This window comes from Somniosus microcephalus, chromosome 2 (genome assembly GCF_052327205.1).
Source record: "Somniosus microcephalus isolate GS21.2 chromosome 2, FLI_Smic_1.0, whole genome shotgun sequence".
Lineage (NCBI taxonomy): Eukaryota > Metazoa > Chordata > Chondrichthyes > Squaliformes > Somniosidae > Somniosus > Somniosus microcephalus.
In genome coordinates this window covers 336,099,830-336,117,013 of record NC_140988.1, presented here as the reverse complement: position 1 = coordinate 336,117,013, position 17,184 = coordinate 336,099,830, and the positions used below count along the sequence as shown (strand labels likewise).

Here is a 17,184-nt window from a genome sequence, read left to right as displayed (position 1 = left end):
CCTAGTCCACTCCTCTATCACCCCCAGCACCCCTTCCCCCTTCGCCCAGCACCTTCCCGTGCAAGCACAGGAGATGCAACACATGCCCTTATACCTCCCCCCTTCCCACTGTCCAGAGCCCCAAACACCCCTTCCAGGTGAAACAGCGATTTACTTGTACTTCTTGCAATTTAGTATACTGTATTCGCTGCTCACGATGTGGTCTCCTCTACATTGGGGAGACCAAACTTCCATCCTATCACAGACCTTCCCTTTTGTTTTTTCATCCCCTCCCCCATTTCCCAGCCCCTAAACTTGCTTTAAAATCTGTTCCTTTTCCTGCTTTTTTTCCAGTTCTGACAAAAGGTCTTCGACCTGAAACGTTAACTCTGTTTCTCTCTCCACGGATGCTGCCTGGCCTGCTGAGTTTTTCCAGCGTTTTCTGCTGTTATTTCAGATTTCCAGCATCCGTAGCATTTTGCTATTAGACTAGGAAGTTCCTGGGTTCAATCATCGGACTATGCTCAGCTGAGGCTGTAGTGCCCTGGCTGGGGCTCTCACTCTGATAGCTAACCAGCGATCCTGATGAAAGTGGCTGGACATTGATGTGATGTACTTATTCAATGCGAGGCCAAGCTTGTAATGCACACTAGAACTATCCTTTATTTCTTTGCACAGAATTATAGAATTTTACATCACAGGTGGTGATCATTTGGTCCATTGTGAAGTACATTTCCCTGCCCTTTCTCCACATACCCGTTTAAATGATTCTCTCAAATATTTATCCATATCCCTTTTATTACACATTCTGTTTCCACCACCGTTTTCCTACAAGCAATTCTGTTTAAAATCTTAAACTACTGTTTCATAATAATAAACCTAAAAATGTTGCTGTAGGTCTGAAAATAGCCCAGGTTGATGGTCTAAAATTGTAAGCACTTTCAGCACAAGGATTTACCTTGCGTTTATCTCATTCTTTACCTTACCTGGGAGTGCACGATGGTAGATTGTAGGTGCTAGAGTAGAAAAATGTTCCATTCTTCCAGCCAGCACCATCAGCTCTCATTTGATCAGCACAGCATTCGTTCACCCCTTCCACTCCACAAAAATATTTTTGCACATTTTTTGTAATTTTGTTTTAAACTTACCGTCAATGGATAAAATTTTCCATTTACTTTTATACACAAATTATTAGGATAATTGTCTTCCTGGGGACAGCTTGTCTCTGCGAGGCAAAACCTAAAACCAAACGAATGGCAGAATCAGATTAACAATAGATCTGCTAAGGATTCTGCTAAAGAAACAACATCTTATTAGGAAAAAGAGTAAATGCCAATTCAGCCTAATCCACTCATCGGACTGCAGGCTATGTCCTCAAACCATGCTTCAGAAGTATTAACAACTTCCATTTACATAGTGTCTTTAACATAAAAAAATGCCCCAAGGTGATTTAGAGGTATATCAACATAGAAAAAAATCTAATACCAAAATAAATTCAACACAGCATATGAAAGAGAGGATAGAACTACTGTATAGATTAACTGCCTTAAAATGCTGTTGAAATATGCAGGTGGAACTATGAACATTGGAATAAAATAGGGTCACTATGAAACTCAAATGAAATAAATGTCCTCATCATTAAGCGGTCAATTCAAAAACTCCAAACACTCAGCAACCACATATAGTTTCATATAATATCGTTAAAGATAAAAGATCAAGGCAGGTTCAATATTTGCCACATAGTTTTACTGAAAGGTTGCTTTCAGTCACTTGTTTACCAGTGCACCCCTCCCCCCAGATTAATATCTCATCGTTTGTTCCTTTACACTACACCTATAGAAATATTGTCCATATTTTTTATTCAGTTATCAGATTTTTTAAGCTCATATTGATAAATTATATAAGAAGTTATTTTTGACAAATGTTATATATTTTCGAGGTTTCTCTATGCCATATGCACATAATATCACCTAGCCAAGATGAAGAACAGGTACCTTGCTTACGGACGTGTTCGGATGCATGATATTTCCTCCCTGGGGGTTGGAGTAAGAAGCACCTGTGTCTCTCCTTAACAGCAAAGGTAAGACTGTAATTTTACCAAGTTGGCCGGGGGGGGGGGGGGGGGGGGGGCGAGGAACACATTTAAATGCCCGTGTACTACGACTCCAAACATTAGTGCTCAAAATACTGTGCACAAATCGTTGAAGGTGGCAGGGCAGGTTGAGAAAGCGGTTAAAAAACTATACGGGATCCTGGGCTTCATAAATAGAGGAAGTTATGATGAACCTTTATAAAACACTGGTTTGGCCTCAACTGGAGTATTGTGTCCAATTCTGGGCACTGCACCTTAGGAAGAATGTGAAGGCCTTCGAGAGGGTGCAGAAAGGATTTACAAGAATGGTTCTAGGTATGAGAGACTTCAGTTATGTGCACAGACTAGAGAAGCTGGGGTTGTTCTCTTTAGAGCAGAGAAGGTGGAGAGGAGATTTGATAGCAGTGTTCAAAATCATGATGGGTCGAGACAGAGTAGAGAGAAACTGTTCCCACTGGCGGAAGGGTCAAGAACCAGAGGACACTGATTTAACGTGGTTGGCAAAAGAACCAAAGGCGACATGAGGAAAAACTTTTTTATGCAGCAAGTGGTTAGGGTCTGGAATGCATTGCCTGAAAGGGTGGTGGAGGCAGACTCAATTGTGGCTTTTAAAAGGTAACTGGATAAGTACCTGAACTAAAAATATTTTGCAGGGCTACGGGGAAAGGGCGGGGAGTGGGACTAGCTGAAGTGCTCTTGCAGAGAGCCGGCACGGGCTTGATGGGCCAAATGGCCTCCTTCTGTGCTGTAACTATTCTATGATTCTAACTTTACTAATAAGTTACAACAAAATATGACATTGTCTTTTTAAGATAGAACTAAAATACAGAAAAAAATTCTGCAAAGAGATTAACTCACCTCATCTGAACAATGCACTCAAATGGATTAACTCACCTCAACTGCACCTGCACAATATAGTCTCTTCTTCCACCTGGCAAAAAGTCCCTATAAAGAATGCGAGAGATCAAGTTACTTAGAAGTGAACAGTGTTGCATCAATTTCCCTCAATGTAAACATTCAAATATTTATTTTTAAGCCAAAGTAAGAAAAATCTATTGAGAAAAACATTTGTATGCCTCAGAGAAATGTGCAAATAATAGGGTAATAATAATGGGGGATTTCAACTTCCCCAATATTAACTGGGATAGTCAGAGTGTGAAAGGCTCAGAGGGTGTAGAATTCTTAAAGTGCATCCAGGAGAGCTTTTTGAGCCAGCATGTAGAAAGTCCTACAAGAGAGGGGGCGGTACTGGACCTAATTCTCGGGAATGTGGCCGGCCAAGTGGAAAAAGTGCTAGTAGGTGAGCACTTTGGTGACAGTGACCATAATATGGTGAGATTTAAGGTGGTCATGGAAAAGGACAGGGATGGGCCGGAAATAAAGGTTCTAAATTGGGGGAAGGCCGATTTTAATAGGATAAGGCAGGATCTGGCCAAAATGGACTGGGATCAGCTACTTGTAGGAAAATCCGCATCGGAGCAATGGGAGGCTTTCAGAAGGGAGATTGAGATCATACAATGGCAACATGTTCCCGTAAAGGTCAAGGGTGGTTCCAAAAACCACAGGGAACCTTGGATGTCAGGGGATATACGAGAATGGATTCGGAAAAAAAGGAGGGCTTTTGGCAGATACAAAAGGCTAAAGACGGAGGAAGCCCTAGAGGAGTACAAAAAGTGCAGGGGGATACTTAAAAAAGAAATTAGGAGATCAAGGAGGGGCCATGAAATAACACTGGCGAGCAAAATAAAGGAAAATCCTAAGATGTTTTATAAGTATATTAAGGGTAAGAGGATAACTAGGGAAAAAATAGGGCCCATTAGGGACAAAAGTGGCAATCTGTGTGTGGAGCCGGAAGATGTAGGAAGGGTTCTAAATGAATTTTTTGCATCTGTTTTCACTATGGAGAAGGACGATGTAGACATAGAAATAGGGCGGGGGGACTGTGATATGCTCGAACATATTAACATCGAGAGGGAGGAGGTATTGGCGGTTTTAGCAGGCCTAAAAATGGATAAATCCCCAGGCCCGGACGAAATGTATCCCAGGCTGCTGTGTGAGGCAAAGGAAGAGATTGTGGGGGCTCTAACACATATATTCAGGACCTCTCTGGCCACAGGGGATGTGCCAGAGGACTGGAGAACCGCTAATGTAGTACCATTATTCAAGAAGGGAAGTAGGGAAAAACCGGGGAACTACAGGCCAGTGAACCTAACATCAGTGGTAGGAAAATTATTAGAAAAAGTTCTGAGGGACAAAATTTGTCTCCACTTGGAGAGGCAAGGATTAATCAGGGATAGTCAACATGGCTTTGTCAAGGGAAGATCATGTCTGACTAATTTGATTGAATTTTTTGAGGGGGTGACTAGGTGTGTGGATGAGGGTAACGCAGTGGATGTGGTATACATGGATTTCAGTAAGGCCTTCGATAAAGTCCCGCACAGGAGACTGGTCAAGAAGGTAAGAGCCCATGGAATCCAGGGTGCCTTGGCACATTGGATACAAAACTGGCTTAGTGGCAGAAGGTGATGGTCGAAGGTTGTTTTCGTGACTGGAAGCCTGTGGCCAGTGGGGTACCACAGGGATCGGTGCTGGGTCCCTTGCTGTTTGTGGTCTACATTAATGACTTGGATATGAATGTAAAAGGTATGATCAGTAAGTTCACGGATGATACAAAAATTGGTAGGGTGGTAAATAGCGAGGAGGGTAGCCTCAATCTGCAGGACGATATAGATGGGTTGGTCAGATGGGTGGAACAGTGGCAAATGGAATTTAACCCGGAAAAGTGCGAGGTGATGCACTTTGGGGGGACTAACAAGGCAAGGGAATACACAATGAATGGTATGACCCTAGGCAAGACGGAGGGTCAGAGGGATCTGGGTGTGCAAGTACACAGATCCCTGAAGGCGGCGGAACAGGTGGTAAAAAAGGCATATGGGATACTTATATTCTATGCCTCGGCTAATGAAGGCAAGAGCAAGGAGGTTATGATGGAGCTGTATAAAACACTGGTTAGGCCACAGCTGGAATACGGTGTGCAGTTCTGGGCGCCACACTACAGGAAGGATGTGAACGCTTTGGAGAGGGTGCAGAGGAGATTCACCAGGATGTTACCAGGGCTGGAGCGCTTCAGCTATGAAGAGAGACTGGGCAGATTGGGTTTGTTTTCCTTGGAGCAGAGGAGGCTGAGGGGGGACATGATTGAGGTGTACAAAATTATGAGGGGCATAGATAGGATGGATACTGAGGAGCTTTTTCCCTTAGTAGAAGGGTCAATAACTAGGGGGCATAGATTCAAGGTAAAGGGCGGGAGGTTTAGAGGAGATTTGAGAAAGAACTTTTTCACCCAGAGGGTGGTTGGAGTCTGGAACTCACTGCCTGAAAGGGTTGTGGAGGCAGAAACCCTCACAACATTTAAGAAGCATTTGGATGAGCACTTGAAATGCCATAGCATACAAGGCTACGGACCAAATGCTGGAATATGGGATTAGATTAGACAGGGCTTGATGGCCGGCGCGGACACATGGGCCGAAGGGCCTCTATCCGTGCTGTATAACTCTAAAGATAAAGTATCAATAACAGTAAAAAGTATACCCAATAATCTCTAATGAATATCGAGATCACACATAACTCTTGCACTCACCCCTGAAGACATCAACTCATCCCAGAGTACGGTTTCACAAATGCTGGCTGCACTCTGCCTCCAATTGGCCATTCTACATGGGAGTGCCTAGACAGTGAATACTGGAAGGCTTTTCAACCACAGAGGCATCACAGTTAAGTCCAATCCTGTCCTCACTGGACATCCCTATGCATACTTCCCAACAGGGGTCAATGAATAGTAAATCAGAAGCAGGTCACCGGGCTGATTTTCTTTTGCCTAACTTAGGGCTGGTGAAGCCAATTGTACTGTCCCAATTAAAGCCCGGGCTGAAATCACCTAACTGAACCAGATGAGGGATCAAATCTGGGAACTCTGAACTCTACAGATGGTCCACAACTGGCAGTGCCTTTATCAACTAAGCTTTTGTAGAACTACTTGGAGGCAATTTATAGCATATCTAAATCACCGACAAGTAACAGAAGTGAGACATCGGAGTACTCCGTCAAACCATATCACCAGGCTTCTACTGTTTCCCTCTCTCACCTCCCGAGGGCAGAGATCTTCTAAAATACCCTTCTCTTGGACGGCCTCATACAGAAACACTCTCACAGCTTATTGAGAATCCATGAGAGAGAAATCTAACAACACAGCTTTAATGACAGAACTACTAGAATTCTGTTGCTGTCTATCAATTCAGGAAGCCTCCATTGTACCTTCAAGGCTTTACATTATTACTGTACAGTGGAAGCCTCAGTCAGTCTGAATACTGCTGTGTTACTAATGTTGAACCTAAACTGGTTAGGTTAATTTTAAAATAATGCGAGACACGTAAAAGTATCCAAGAACATTGGTTTAAGTAGCTACTGGGACAAAATAATTTATCCAGTTTCCTTTTGCTTAAGTAAGCCCCGGCACAACATTAATACAGAAACCCATTTGTCATTCTTACCTAGAAATGCATATTTCTTTTACTTGTTGAGGAGTCAATGCGAAGATAAAGTACTTTTCCTGGAATCGTTGAATGTTTGATGGCACTGAATAAAAAAAAGTAAAAGGTTCATTAAAAGCCTTCAGCTTGGTTTAATTGGTAGTACGCTTGTCCCCAAGTGAAAGGTTGTGGGTTCAAGACCCATTCCTTGACTTCAGCACATATTCTAGGTTGACAATACAGTACAGTGCAGGAGTGCTGCATTGTCCGAAATGCCATATTTTGGATGAAATTTTAAACCAATGGCCATAAAAGGTTCCGTGGCAACACCACCAATGCTTCTTCTGGAATCTTGCTGTATGCCACACTTACCTACATAATAATGATTGCTTGTGAAACATTTAGGGTACCCCAAGGGCGAGATAAGGCATTAAGAATTCAAGTTTGTTTCTTTCTTCAGTAGACATAATGTGAAGCAATGAACCACTGATTGAGTCTGCTCCCTAAAATAGGCAAAATGGAATATTTAAAAAAAAGAAAATACCCCTCTCTCATGAAGGCATTGATGTGAAACCTTGCCCTAGCATGAGTCAAAGTACCAACAACCCTCTGTTACCTCATCCAAGTGCCCATTCACAACACAGGAGCTGAGACAGTGAATACAGTAAGTAATAGAAAACCATTCAACCACGGAGGTGATCACAGCCTCGCCCAAAACCCACACTTTCCTGAGAGCTGGAACTAAGTCTAGATTTAGGAAAAATCAGCCAAAGGGCACTAATTGTAGCACCTTGCTCGAGATCAGGATCAAACTGGACACCTTGTTGGAAGGTACAGCTCAAGTTTCACACTGGGCGGTGTATTCACCCACTTAACCACTGAAGGAGCGCGACAATGGAACTGGATACAGATCTACACAAGTTCTCCTCAGTGAAGTCCGTAATATGGTCTATCACCTGTATACATGCCTCAACAAGATAACTGTCAGAGGTTTTCTGACTACCAGTATGTCTACAGAAAGTGTAAAGCACATGGTCTTTCTCACTCTCACTGAAGGATACCAGCAGGTTGGCAAGTAATAATTACAGATAAAAACATTGGCAAATAATAATTACAGATAAAACCAGAGTTAGCTGATACTGTAGATCCCCACTTTTGATCAAATCCTAGCAGTTGGCTTCAGAATTGCATTATCCAAGGACTGGGGGCAGTTCTATACCATCTCTGCCAAGTAATATGAAGCGCCATTTAAAAAAAACTATAACTTCCGGTATTAGAAATTTCCAAGCTTCCCCAGTAACAATGCATAAATGGATTACATAATAGTAATAATAATCAACTTTATTGTCATTGTTAGTGCACAAGTGCAGTACAACGAAATGTAGGCTTGCGGCTCCCGAGAGTGTACATTTAGATTAAGACATTTAAACATTCAACATTCATTTGGCTTGTAATACATTAACATATAAACATAATAAAGTGCATTGGCAGATGTGCAGGCTTTAGAGTTTATTTGTGGAGTTCAGTAGGATGACAGCCCTGGGAAAGAAGCTGTTCCTAAATCTGGTCGTTCGGGTGCGAATGCATCTGTAGCGCCTCCCAGATGGCAGGGGGGCGAACAGACTGTGGCGGGTAGGGTCTTTGATGATGGTCAGTGACCTCCGTAAACAGCGTTTCTGGTATATGCGCTCTATGGTCGGTAGCCGGGTGCCGGTAATGCGTTGGACAGTTTTGACTACCCGCTGCAGGGCTTTCCGGTCATAGGAGCTACAGCTGCCATACCATACTGTGATACAGTTCGTCAGGATGCTCTCTACTGTACAGCGGTAAAAGTTAGAGAGGATCAGGGGTGACAGGTTACATCCCTTCAGCCTCCTTAGGAAATATAGGCGCTGCTGGGCCTTCTTCACCAGAGAGGAGGTATTGAGGGACCAGGAGAGGTCTTCCGTGATGTGGACTCCGAGGAACTTAAAGCTGTCCACCCTTTCCACCACAGCCCCATGGATGTGGATGGGGGTGTGACTTCCGCCTTTAGACTTCCTGAAGTCCACAATGATTTCCTTGGTTTTTTTGATGTTAAGGGCATGATGTGGAGAGCATCACAGTTAACTGTGATGTCCTTTAGAAATAAATAGTTTGCCAGCATTAATTGCCTAAGTTCACACATGGAAGAATGGTCACTTGGTCAAGGCACTTGAAAGCCGTCAATGGAACTGCAGCCCAGCAAAAAGTTAACCCTTCAAGAGAGAAAAACAGAAAATAAAAAATCTCTCACCACTTTAGCAGCTGCCAGTAATATGAATAAATAAAGTAAAATTAGTGCTATATACGCCCATAAAAGGAGTTCAAAGTATTCAAGAGTTTCCCTGTTACACTCTAAATCTAACCGTCCTCCATGGCAGAATGGAGCCTGCAATGTACACCAAGAAGCCCCAAGCTTCAGCTAGAATGCAAGACGTCCATGGGGAACTCAAACTCTAACTGAAAGTCAGAGGAATCAGTCACAGGTGATTATACTGTCTCTTGAAGCTCAAATTCAGTTACGCTCTCTGTACATTGCCAGCTCGAGTAATTTGCTAGTTTAACAATAGGGTCCAAGGGCAAGTGCTGTGATTTGTACATGCTCATACTTTCCAAGTTCCTCCTACGTCTGAATGACAACTTACATTTACATAGAGCCTTTAACACAGCAAAATATCCCAAAGCACTTCACAGTTTGCAATTATAGGGTGTCAATACTGTAGTGTATGTACCTTTAAGAGGAACTATGTTTTTGAAGCCCCTGAATACTGTAGTACCAGTAGTGACCACTCGGGTATATAAGCCTGTGTAGCGTCTTGTGTTGTTAGTTCACCTCCAGACTTTGTTCAGTAAACACTTGTTAAATCAACTCCTGCATTCCGTGTCTCCATTAACACACGGATCTAACAGTGGCGACGAGTTAGAAACGAACTTACCTGCAATTCGGCAGCACCTCAAGGGGATCGATTCCTCAGACGAAGGTCGAAGCCAGAAAAAAAAAAAAATAACTCGAAGAAACTCGAAAACGAGGGCCAGGCTTGGTCTCCAGTCTGTGGTTTCCCCAGCTAAACGGGCTGGTGGCAGGTAGTGCACTGATCCTTCCTGGGCTGCGGCGGGCTACAGCTCGATCGGGTGGCTCTGCAACGGGGCCGGGCAGCGAGTCGGGAAGCAGAAGCAAAGAGAGAGAGAGGGTGGAGCACTCAGGGCGCAGCCGGCGTTCGGACCGAGCAGAGGGAGGGGAAAGTCCCAGAGGGTCCGCTCCACAACGGGAACGGTTCTTCAATTACGGAGAGAATATTGAAGCGATATATAAAAAAAAAATAGAAATACCGCGAAAAGCTGCAGGTCGCAACGGGAACCGCGGAGAACAGCGTTGGCAGCAGCGGCGGGAAAGCGCGGGAGGCGCCATCTTAACTCGGCGGGGAAGAAAGAAAAGCACGGAAGCGCCATTTTAGATTTTCAAGATGCCGAAGACTGGCAATATTACTGCTTTCGATAGTGATATAGAAGATTGGACCACATATGTGGAAAGAGTGGAGGTATATTGCAAGGCGAATGAGGTAGCGGATGATAAAAAGGCATCGGTACTTCTAAATCTGATGGGCGCAAGGACATACGGGCTGTTAGGAAACGATCACTCCAGCCAAACCGATGGACAAGAATTTTAATGAGATTGTTGATACCTTACAGGAGCACTTAAACCCAACACCGCTGCTGATAGCGGAACGATTCAAATTCTTCAGGAAGAATCAGCACAAGAATGAAAGTAACGCTGATTACCTCACCGAATTACGAAAGCTGTCAAAGCACTGCCAATTTGGGGCAGGACTGGCAGATTCTCTACGAGACAAATTCGTCTGCAGTCTCCTAAGCGAAGGAACACAGAAAAGACTACTTTCTGAGAAAGATTTGACACTGGACAAGGCTTTCAGTGTGCCTGTATCATACGAAGCAGCAGCAAGAGGAGCTGCAGAGATACAGCAAAAGCCACAGGACTTCGGCACCCATGAAATGACACGGGGTTGAGAGAGATGTTATCGCTGCGGCAGATCCACCCATGACCAGAAGGACTGCTGGTTCAAGGACAAAGCATGCAGGCAATGCGGAAAGATGGGACACATTGCACGTGTATGCCGATCTGGAAAGAAATCCGCTGACAGTAAAAAGGTCAATAAGGAAAAGTACAGAAAGGTACAAATGATGACGGACAGTAGCTCCAAAGACCAGAAGAGCGATAGCGACTCCGGAAACGAGAGACTAAGCTGTCTCAAATTACATAATGTAATTGCCAAAGAAGATTACCAGACCATTTGGGTTACCCTCACGATAGCGGGGTCCCCAGTCAAAATGGAGCTAGATACAGGATCAGCTCTGACCGTCACGAGTCGACGGGATTACGAGCGGCTATTTCCGCATATACCTTTGAAAGACACATCCATTGTCTTGAAGACATATACAGGGCAGAATGTATACCCCAGAGGGAAAATAAGGGTGCCTGTTGTATACAACGGCAAGGAAATACAGAAGTTGTATTTATACGTTCTGCAAGATGGTGGTCCACCTTTGTTGGGGCATGAATGGATCAGAAAGATAAGTTTAGACTGGCACTCCATTCAGGCACTGACGGTGACCAGTAAGAAAAAAAACGATGATGATGTCATACCTGGACGATTAAAAGAAATCTTGGCTAACGCCAAAGAAGTGTTTCAACAGGAACTAGGAGCCCTGAAAGGCGCCACCGCCTCAATAAAGGTGGAAGATGCGTCAATTCCCAAGTTTTTTAAGGCAAGGCCGGTGCCATACGCAATTCGTCCAGCCGTCGAGGCAGAGCTGGAGAATTTGGAAAAAGCAGGCGTGTTATCCAAGGTAGATTGCAGTGAGTAGGCAACACCCATCGTCCCGGTCATGAAGAAAACGTTGAATAATGATAAATATGAAGAACAGAGAAAAGTTCGCATCTGTGGGGACTTCAAGCTGACTGTAAACCCGGTTCTTCACATGGTACAGTATCCTCTTCTGAGGATAGAAGATATTTTCGCCTCACTATCCGGAGGGAAACGTTTCACCAAAATTGACTTAGCACAGGCATATCTACAGATGGAGGTTGAGGAGGCCTCTAAAAAGTATCTCACGATAAACACACACAAAGGCCTGTACCAGTACAATCGACTGGTTTTCGGAGTGGCATCAGCTCCGGTTATCTGGCAAAGAGCTATGGAGCAAGTCCTGCAACGGATTCCGGGGACTCAATGCTACCTAGACGACATCCTTGTAACAGGAGAAAACGACAACGAGCACCTTGCCAACTTGGAGCAGGTGCTCACGAGGCTGAGAGAACGGGGCCTACGAGCAAATCGCCCCAAGTGTGAATTTTTCCAGAAACAAATATCATATTGTGGCCATGTCATTAACGAAGTAGGGTTGCATAAGTCACCTGAAAAAATTGAAGCGGTCGTAAAGGCCCCAGCGCCCGAAAATGTCTCACAATTAAGGTCGTTCCTGGGATTAATAAATTACTATCATAATTTTTTACCAAACTTGTCGACGGTTCTGCACCCGCTTAACGCACTGCTACAAACGGGAGTAGTTTGGAAATGGAGCGAAGACTGTAAACGTGCCTTCCATAAATGCAAAGGCTTGATCACGTCCAGGGAAGTGTTGGCTCATTACAACCCATCACTGCCAATCAGACTGGCGTGGGAGCGGTATTATCGCATAGATTCCCTGATGGCTCGGAGCGGCCGATAGCTTTTGCGTCACGCTCATTAAACTCAGCCGAGCGTAACTATGCCCAGATCGACAGGGAGGCACTCAGCCTGGTGTGGGGGGTGAAGAAATTCAACCATTACCTACACGGACAAAAATTTACCTCGTTGACTGACCATCAACCCCTCGTCTCCATATTCAACCCTAAAAAGGGCGTTCCCATTATGACAGCGCAAAGGCTACAGAGGTGGTCCCTTTTCCTAGGAGCACACCAATATGACAGAGTACAAAGGAACAAAACAGCATAGGAATGCTGACGGGTTATCGCGCCTACCATTGCCAACGGTGGAAGAGGCGCCTACAGTGGACCCAGTGGAGATATTCCACTCGACCATAGTGGAATGTCTACCGGTGACAAATTCTACCATTGAAAAGGAAACGCGAAATGATCCGACTCTCTCACGAGTCTACGATTTAACGGTGAAGGTATGGCCAGCACATGGCAAACCACTGTTGCCAGCATTCTCGCAAAGAAGAGAACAGCTGTCAGTGTGCCGAGGAACCTTGATGTGTGGATCCAGAGTGGTGATTCCACCCAAACTCAAGGATAGAGTGCTAAAGGAGCTTCACGAGGGGCATCTGGGTGGAGTGAAAATGAAGAACTTAGCCAGAGCATTTGTGTGGTGGCCAGGTATCGATGGAGACATCGAAGAAATGACCAAGAGCTGTCTAGGATGCCAGAAGGTCCAAAACGCTCCACCACAAGCCCCTCTACATCCATGGGAGTGGCCCTCATCTCCATGGCAAAGGGTACATATCGACTTTGCTGGTCCATTTATGGACTCAATGTTCTTAATCGCGGTAGATGCACACTCCAAGTGGCCGGAGGTAATAAAGATGTCCTCCACCACCACGGAAAAAACCATCACAGTATTAAGAACCATATTCGCCAGGAATGGGCTGCCGGAACAGATCTGTTCTGATAATGGACTGCAATTTGTGTCCGAAGAATTCAGGAAGTTCTTAAAAAACAACGGGGTTAAGCACTACACGTCCGCCCCATACCATCCCACCACCAATGGATTGGCTGAAAGGTTTGTCCAGACCTTCAAGAAGGCCATAAAGGCCATGGGTAATGAAGACATAAATCTACAACATAAGGTAGATAACTTCTTGTTTGCGTACAGGAATGCAACACATGTGGTTACAAACCAAACCCCCGCCATGATGTTTTTCAATAGAAGACTAAGATGCCGGCTGGATTTGGTCAAGCCAAACGTCAGAAGGGACGTAGAGAACCGGCAATTTCAAAGCATGAATGAAAGGCCAACTAGAACCTTCCAGATAGGTCAACAAGTTTTGGCCCGGGACTACCGTACCGAGAAATGGCAGCCTGGAACTATTTGCACACGATTAGGACCGCTGATGCATACCGTGGACATTGGAGAAAGCATAATAAGGCGCCATGCTGACCAGATCATAGAGTCATCCGAAAAAGGACAACCTACGCCAAAACTCTATACGCCTAATGATAAAGCAGAGATACCCATAGTATCTACCTCCGATGCGGTGATACTGGAACCAGATGAACCCGACACTGGCATTCAAGCCGAATCGACCTTGCCAAAGAACCTGCTACACCACCGAGGCGTTATCTGGACCGAGTCAGGAAGCCTCCAGAGAGACTGAATTTGTAATTGATTAACTTCAGCAAATGTGTATATTATTGTTCTTGTAAAAATGTTATTTAATGATTACTTAAAATGTTATGTACTATTTATCTAAAAAGGGGAGGAATTGTAGTGTATGTACCTTTAAGAGGAACTATGTTTTTGAAGCCCCTGTATACTGTAGTACCAGTAGTGACCACTCGGGTATATAAGCCTGTGTAGCGTCTTGTGTTGTTAGTTCACCTCCAGACTTTGTTCAGTAAACACTTGTTAAATCAACTCCTGCATTCCGTGTCTCCATTAACACACGGATCTAACAAATACTGTGTTAGGTGATTCAATCAGGCGAACAGTGGGCATTAAAGATGGCCTCAATGTTCCCATGCTACAGGAATTGGGAGAATAGGAAGAGAAAAAAAATCAATGTTGATGACGGACCAATGTTGGAAAGTGTGCCTGTGGACATATTAGAACAAGCTCAAGCTCAATGGAGACATCCCTTCAAGTTGAATGGCGTGCCATCACTCATCATCAAGCCTCATGCATGAAGAATCACCAGTTGAGCAAGATCCCTGTATAATGTTTTTCCTTCTCTAGCCCAAGGCCACCCCTACCCTAACCCAACAGCAATAAACCACACTGGCCAAGGTCAGCTAACTAAATATTGACTAAAATTGAACCTGGGGCCTTCTAGGTTTGTATTGTTCAATTCCACATTGGATAGTGAATTCACATACTGATCTAATGGGGAACCACAACAATATACTTGGAATATTAATTCATGCAGGAAAGTATCTGCCAGTATATATCCCAAATCTTTACATTACTATCAAACATGTCAAGGAAACTTAGCCCAGCTCTATTTTTAAGATTAACCTCTTGTTCTGGATTCCCCACCAGAGGAAATAGTTATGCTGCATCTACCATATCGAATCCCTTTATCATTTTAAAGACCTTGATTAGATCACTTCATCTTTCAAACTCAAGGGAATACAAGCCAAGTTTATGCATAGAGTCATAGTCATAGAGTTATACAGCATAGAAAGAGGCCCTTCGGCCCAACGTGTCCGCGCCGGCCATCAAGCCCTGTCTAATCTAATCCCATTTTCCAGCATTTGGTCCGTAGCCTTGTATGCTATGGCATTTCAAGTGCTCATCCAAATGCTTCTTGAATGTTGTGAGGGTTCCTGCCTCTACCACCCTTTCAGGCAGCGAGTTCCAGATTCCAACCACCCTCTGGGTGAAAAAGTTTTTCCTCAAATCCCCTCTAAACCTCCTGCCCCTTACCTTGAATCTATGCCCCCTTGTTATTGACCCCTCTATTAAGGGGAAAAGTTCCTTTCTATCCACCCTATCTATGCCCCTCATAATTTTGTATACCTCAATCAGGTCCCCCCTCAGCCTTCTCTGCTCCAAGGAAAACAACCCCAGCCTGTCCAGTCTTTCTTCATAGCTGAAGTGCTCCAGCCCAGGTGACATCCTGGTAAATCTCCTCTGCACCCTCTCCAAAGCAATCACATCCTTCCTATAGTGTGGTGATCAGAACTGCACACAGTACTCCAGCTGTGGCCTTACCAGCGTTTTGTACAGCTCCATCATAACCTCCCTGCTCTTATATTCTATGCCTCGGCTAATGAAGGCAAGTATCCCATATGCCTTTTTAACCACCTTATCCACCTGTTCTGCTGCCTTCAGGGATCTATGTACATGCACACCCAGGTCCCTCTGATCCTCTGTCTTTCCTAGGGTCTTACCATTCATTGTGTATTCCCTTGCCTTGTTAGTCCCTCCAAAATGCATCACCTCACACTTTTCAGGGTTAAATTCCATTTGCCACTGTTCCGCCCATCTGACCAGCCCATCTATATCGTCCTGTAGCCTGAGGCTTCCCGCCTCGCTATTTACCACCCCACCAATTTTCGTGTCATCTGCGAACTTACTGATCATACCTTTTACATTCACATCCAAATCATTAATGTAGACCACAAACAGCAAGGGACCCAGCACCGAACCTTGCGGTACCCCACTGGACACAGGCTTCCAGTCACAAAAACAACCTTCCACCATCACCCTCTGCCTTCTGCCACTAAGCCAGTTTTGGATCCAATGTGCCAAGGCACCCTGGATCCCATGGGCTCTTACCTTCCTGACCAGTCTCCTATGCAGGACTTTATCAAAAGCCTTACTGAAATCCATGTAAACCACATCCACTGCACTACCCTCATCCACACACCTCGTCACCCCCTCGAAAAATTCAATCAAATTGGTCAGACATGATCTTCCCTTGACAAAGCCATGCTGGCTATCCCTAATTAATCCCTGCCTCTCCAAGTGGAGACCAATTCTGTCCCTCAGAATTTTTTCCAACAATTTCCCTACCACTGATGTTAGGCTCACTGGCCTGTAATTCCCTGGTTTATCCCTACTACCCTTCTTGAATAATGGTACTACGTTAGCTGTTCTCCAGTCCTCTGGCACATCCCCTGTGGCCAGAGAGGTTCTGAAAATTTGTGTCAGAGCCCCTGCAATCTCCTCCTTTGCCTCACATAGTAGCCTGGGATACATCTCGTCCGGACCTGGGGATTTATCCACTTTTAAGCCTGCTAAAACCGCTAGTACCTCCTCCCTCTCGATCCTAATATGTTCAAGTATATCACAGTCCCCCTGCCCGATTTCTATGTCCACATCGTCCTTCTCCATAGTGAACACAGATGCAAAAAATTCATTTAAAACCCCACCTACATCCTCTGGCTCTACACAGTTTGCCACTTTGGTCCCTAATGGGCCCTACTCTTTCCCTAGTTATCCTCTTGCCCTTAATATACTTATAAAACACCTTAGGATTTTCCTTTATTTTGCTCGCCAGTGTTATTTCATGGCCCCTCCTCACTCTCCTAATTTCTTTTTTAAGTATCCCTCTGCACTTTTTATACTCCTCTAGGGCTTCCTCTGTCTTTAGTCCTTTGTATCTGCCAAAAGCCCCCCTTTTTTTCCTAATCCATTCTCATATATCCCTTGACATACAAGGTTCCCTGGGCTTGTTGGTCCCACCCTTGACCTTTACGGGAACATGTTGCCATTGTACTCTCTCAATTTCCTTTCTGAAAGACTCCCATTGCTCCGATGTGGATTTTCCTTCAAGTAGCTGATCCCAGTCCACATTGGCCAGATCCTGCCTTATCATATT

At 44.6% G+C, this 17,184-nt stretch overlaps 1 protein-coding gene across 5 annotated transcripts in view; it reads right to left on the bottom strand.

The window, feature by feature from the left end:
- pias2 (protein inhibitor of activated STAT, 2) overlaps positions 1 to 17,184 on the bottom strand; it is a 90,589-nt gene that overhangs the window by 27,697 nt on the left and 45,708 nt on the right. For all 5 annotated transcript variants that reach the window (XM_085975276.1, XM_085975286.1, XM_085975269.1 and 2 more), the window contains exons 3-5: positions 6,622 to 6,706; positions 2,966 to 3,016; positions 1,128 to 1,218 (exon numbers count right to left, since the gene is read on the bottom strand). In XM_085975276.1, the coding sequence (XP_085831402.1) occupies positions 1,128 to 1,218; positions 2,966 to 3,016; positions 6,622 to 6,706 (227 nt within the window). The remainder of the gene's footprint in view (positions 1 to 1,127; positions 1,219 to 2,965; positions 3,017 to 6,621; positions 6,707 to 17,184) is intronic.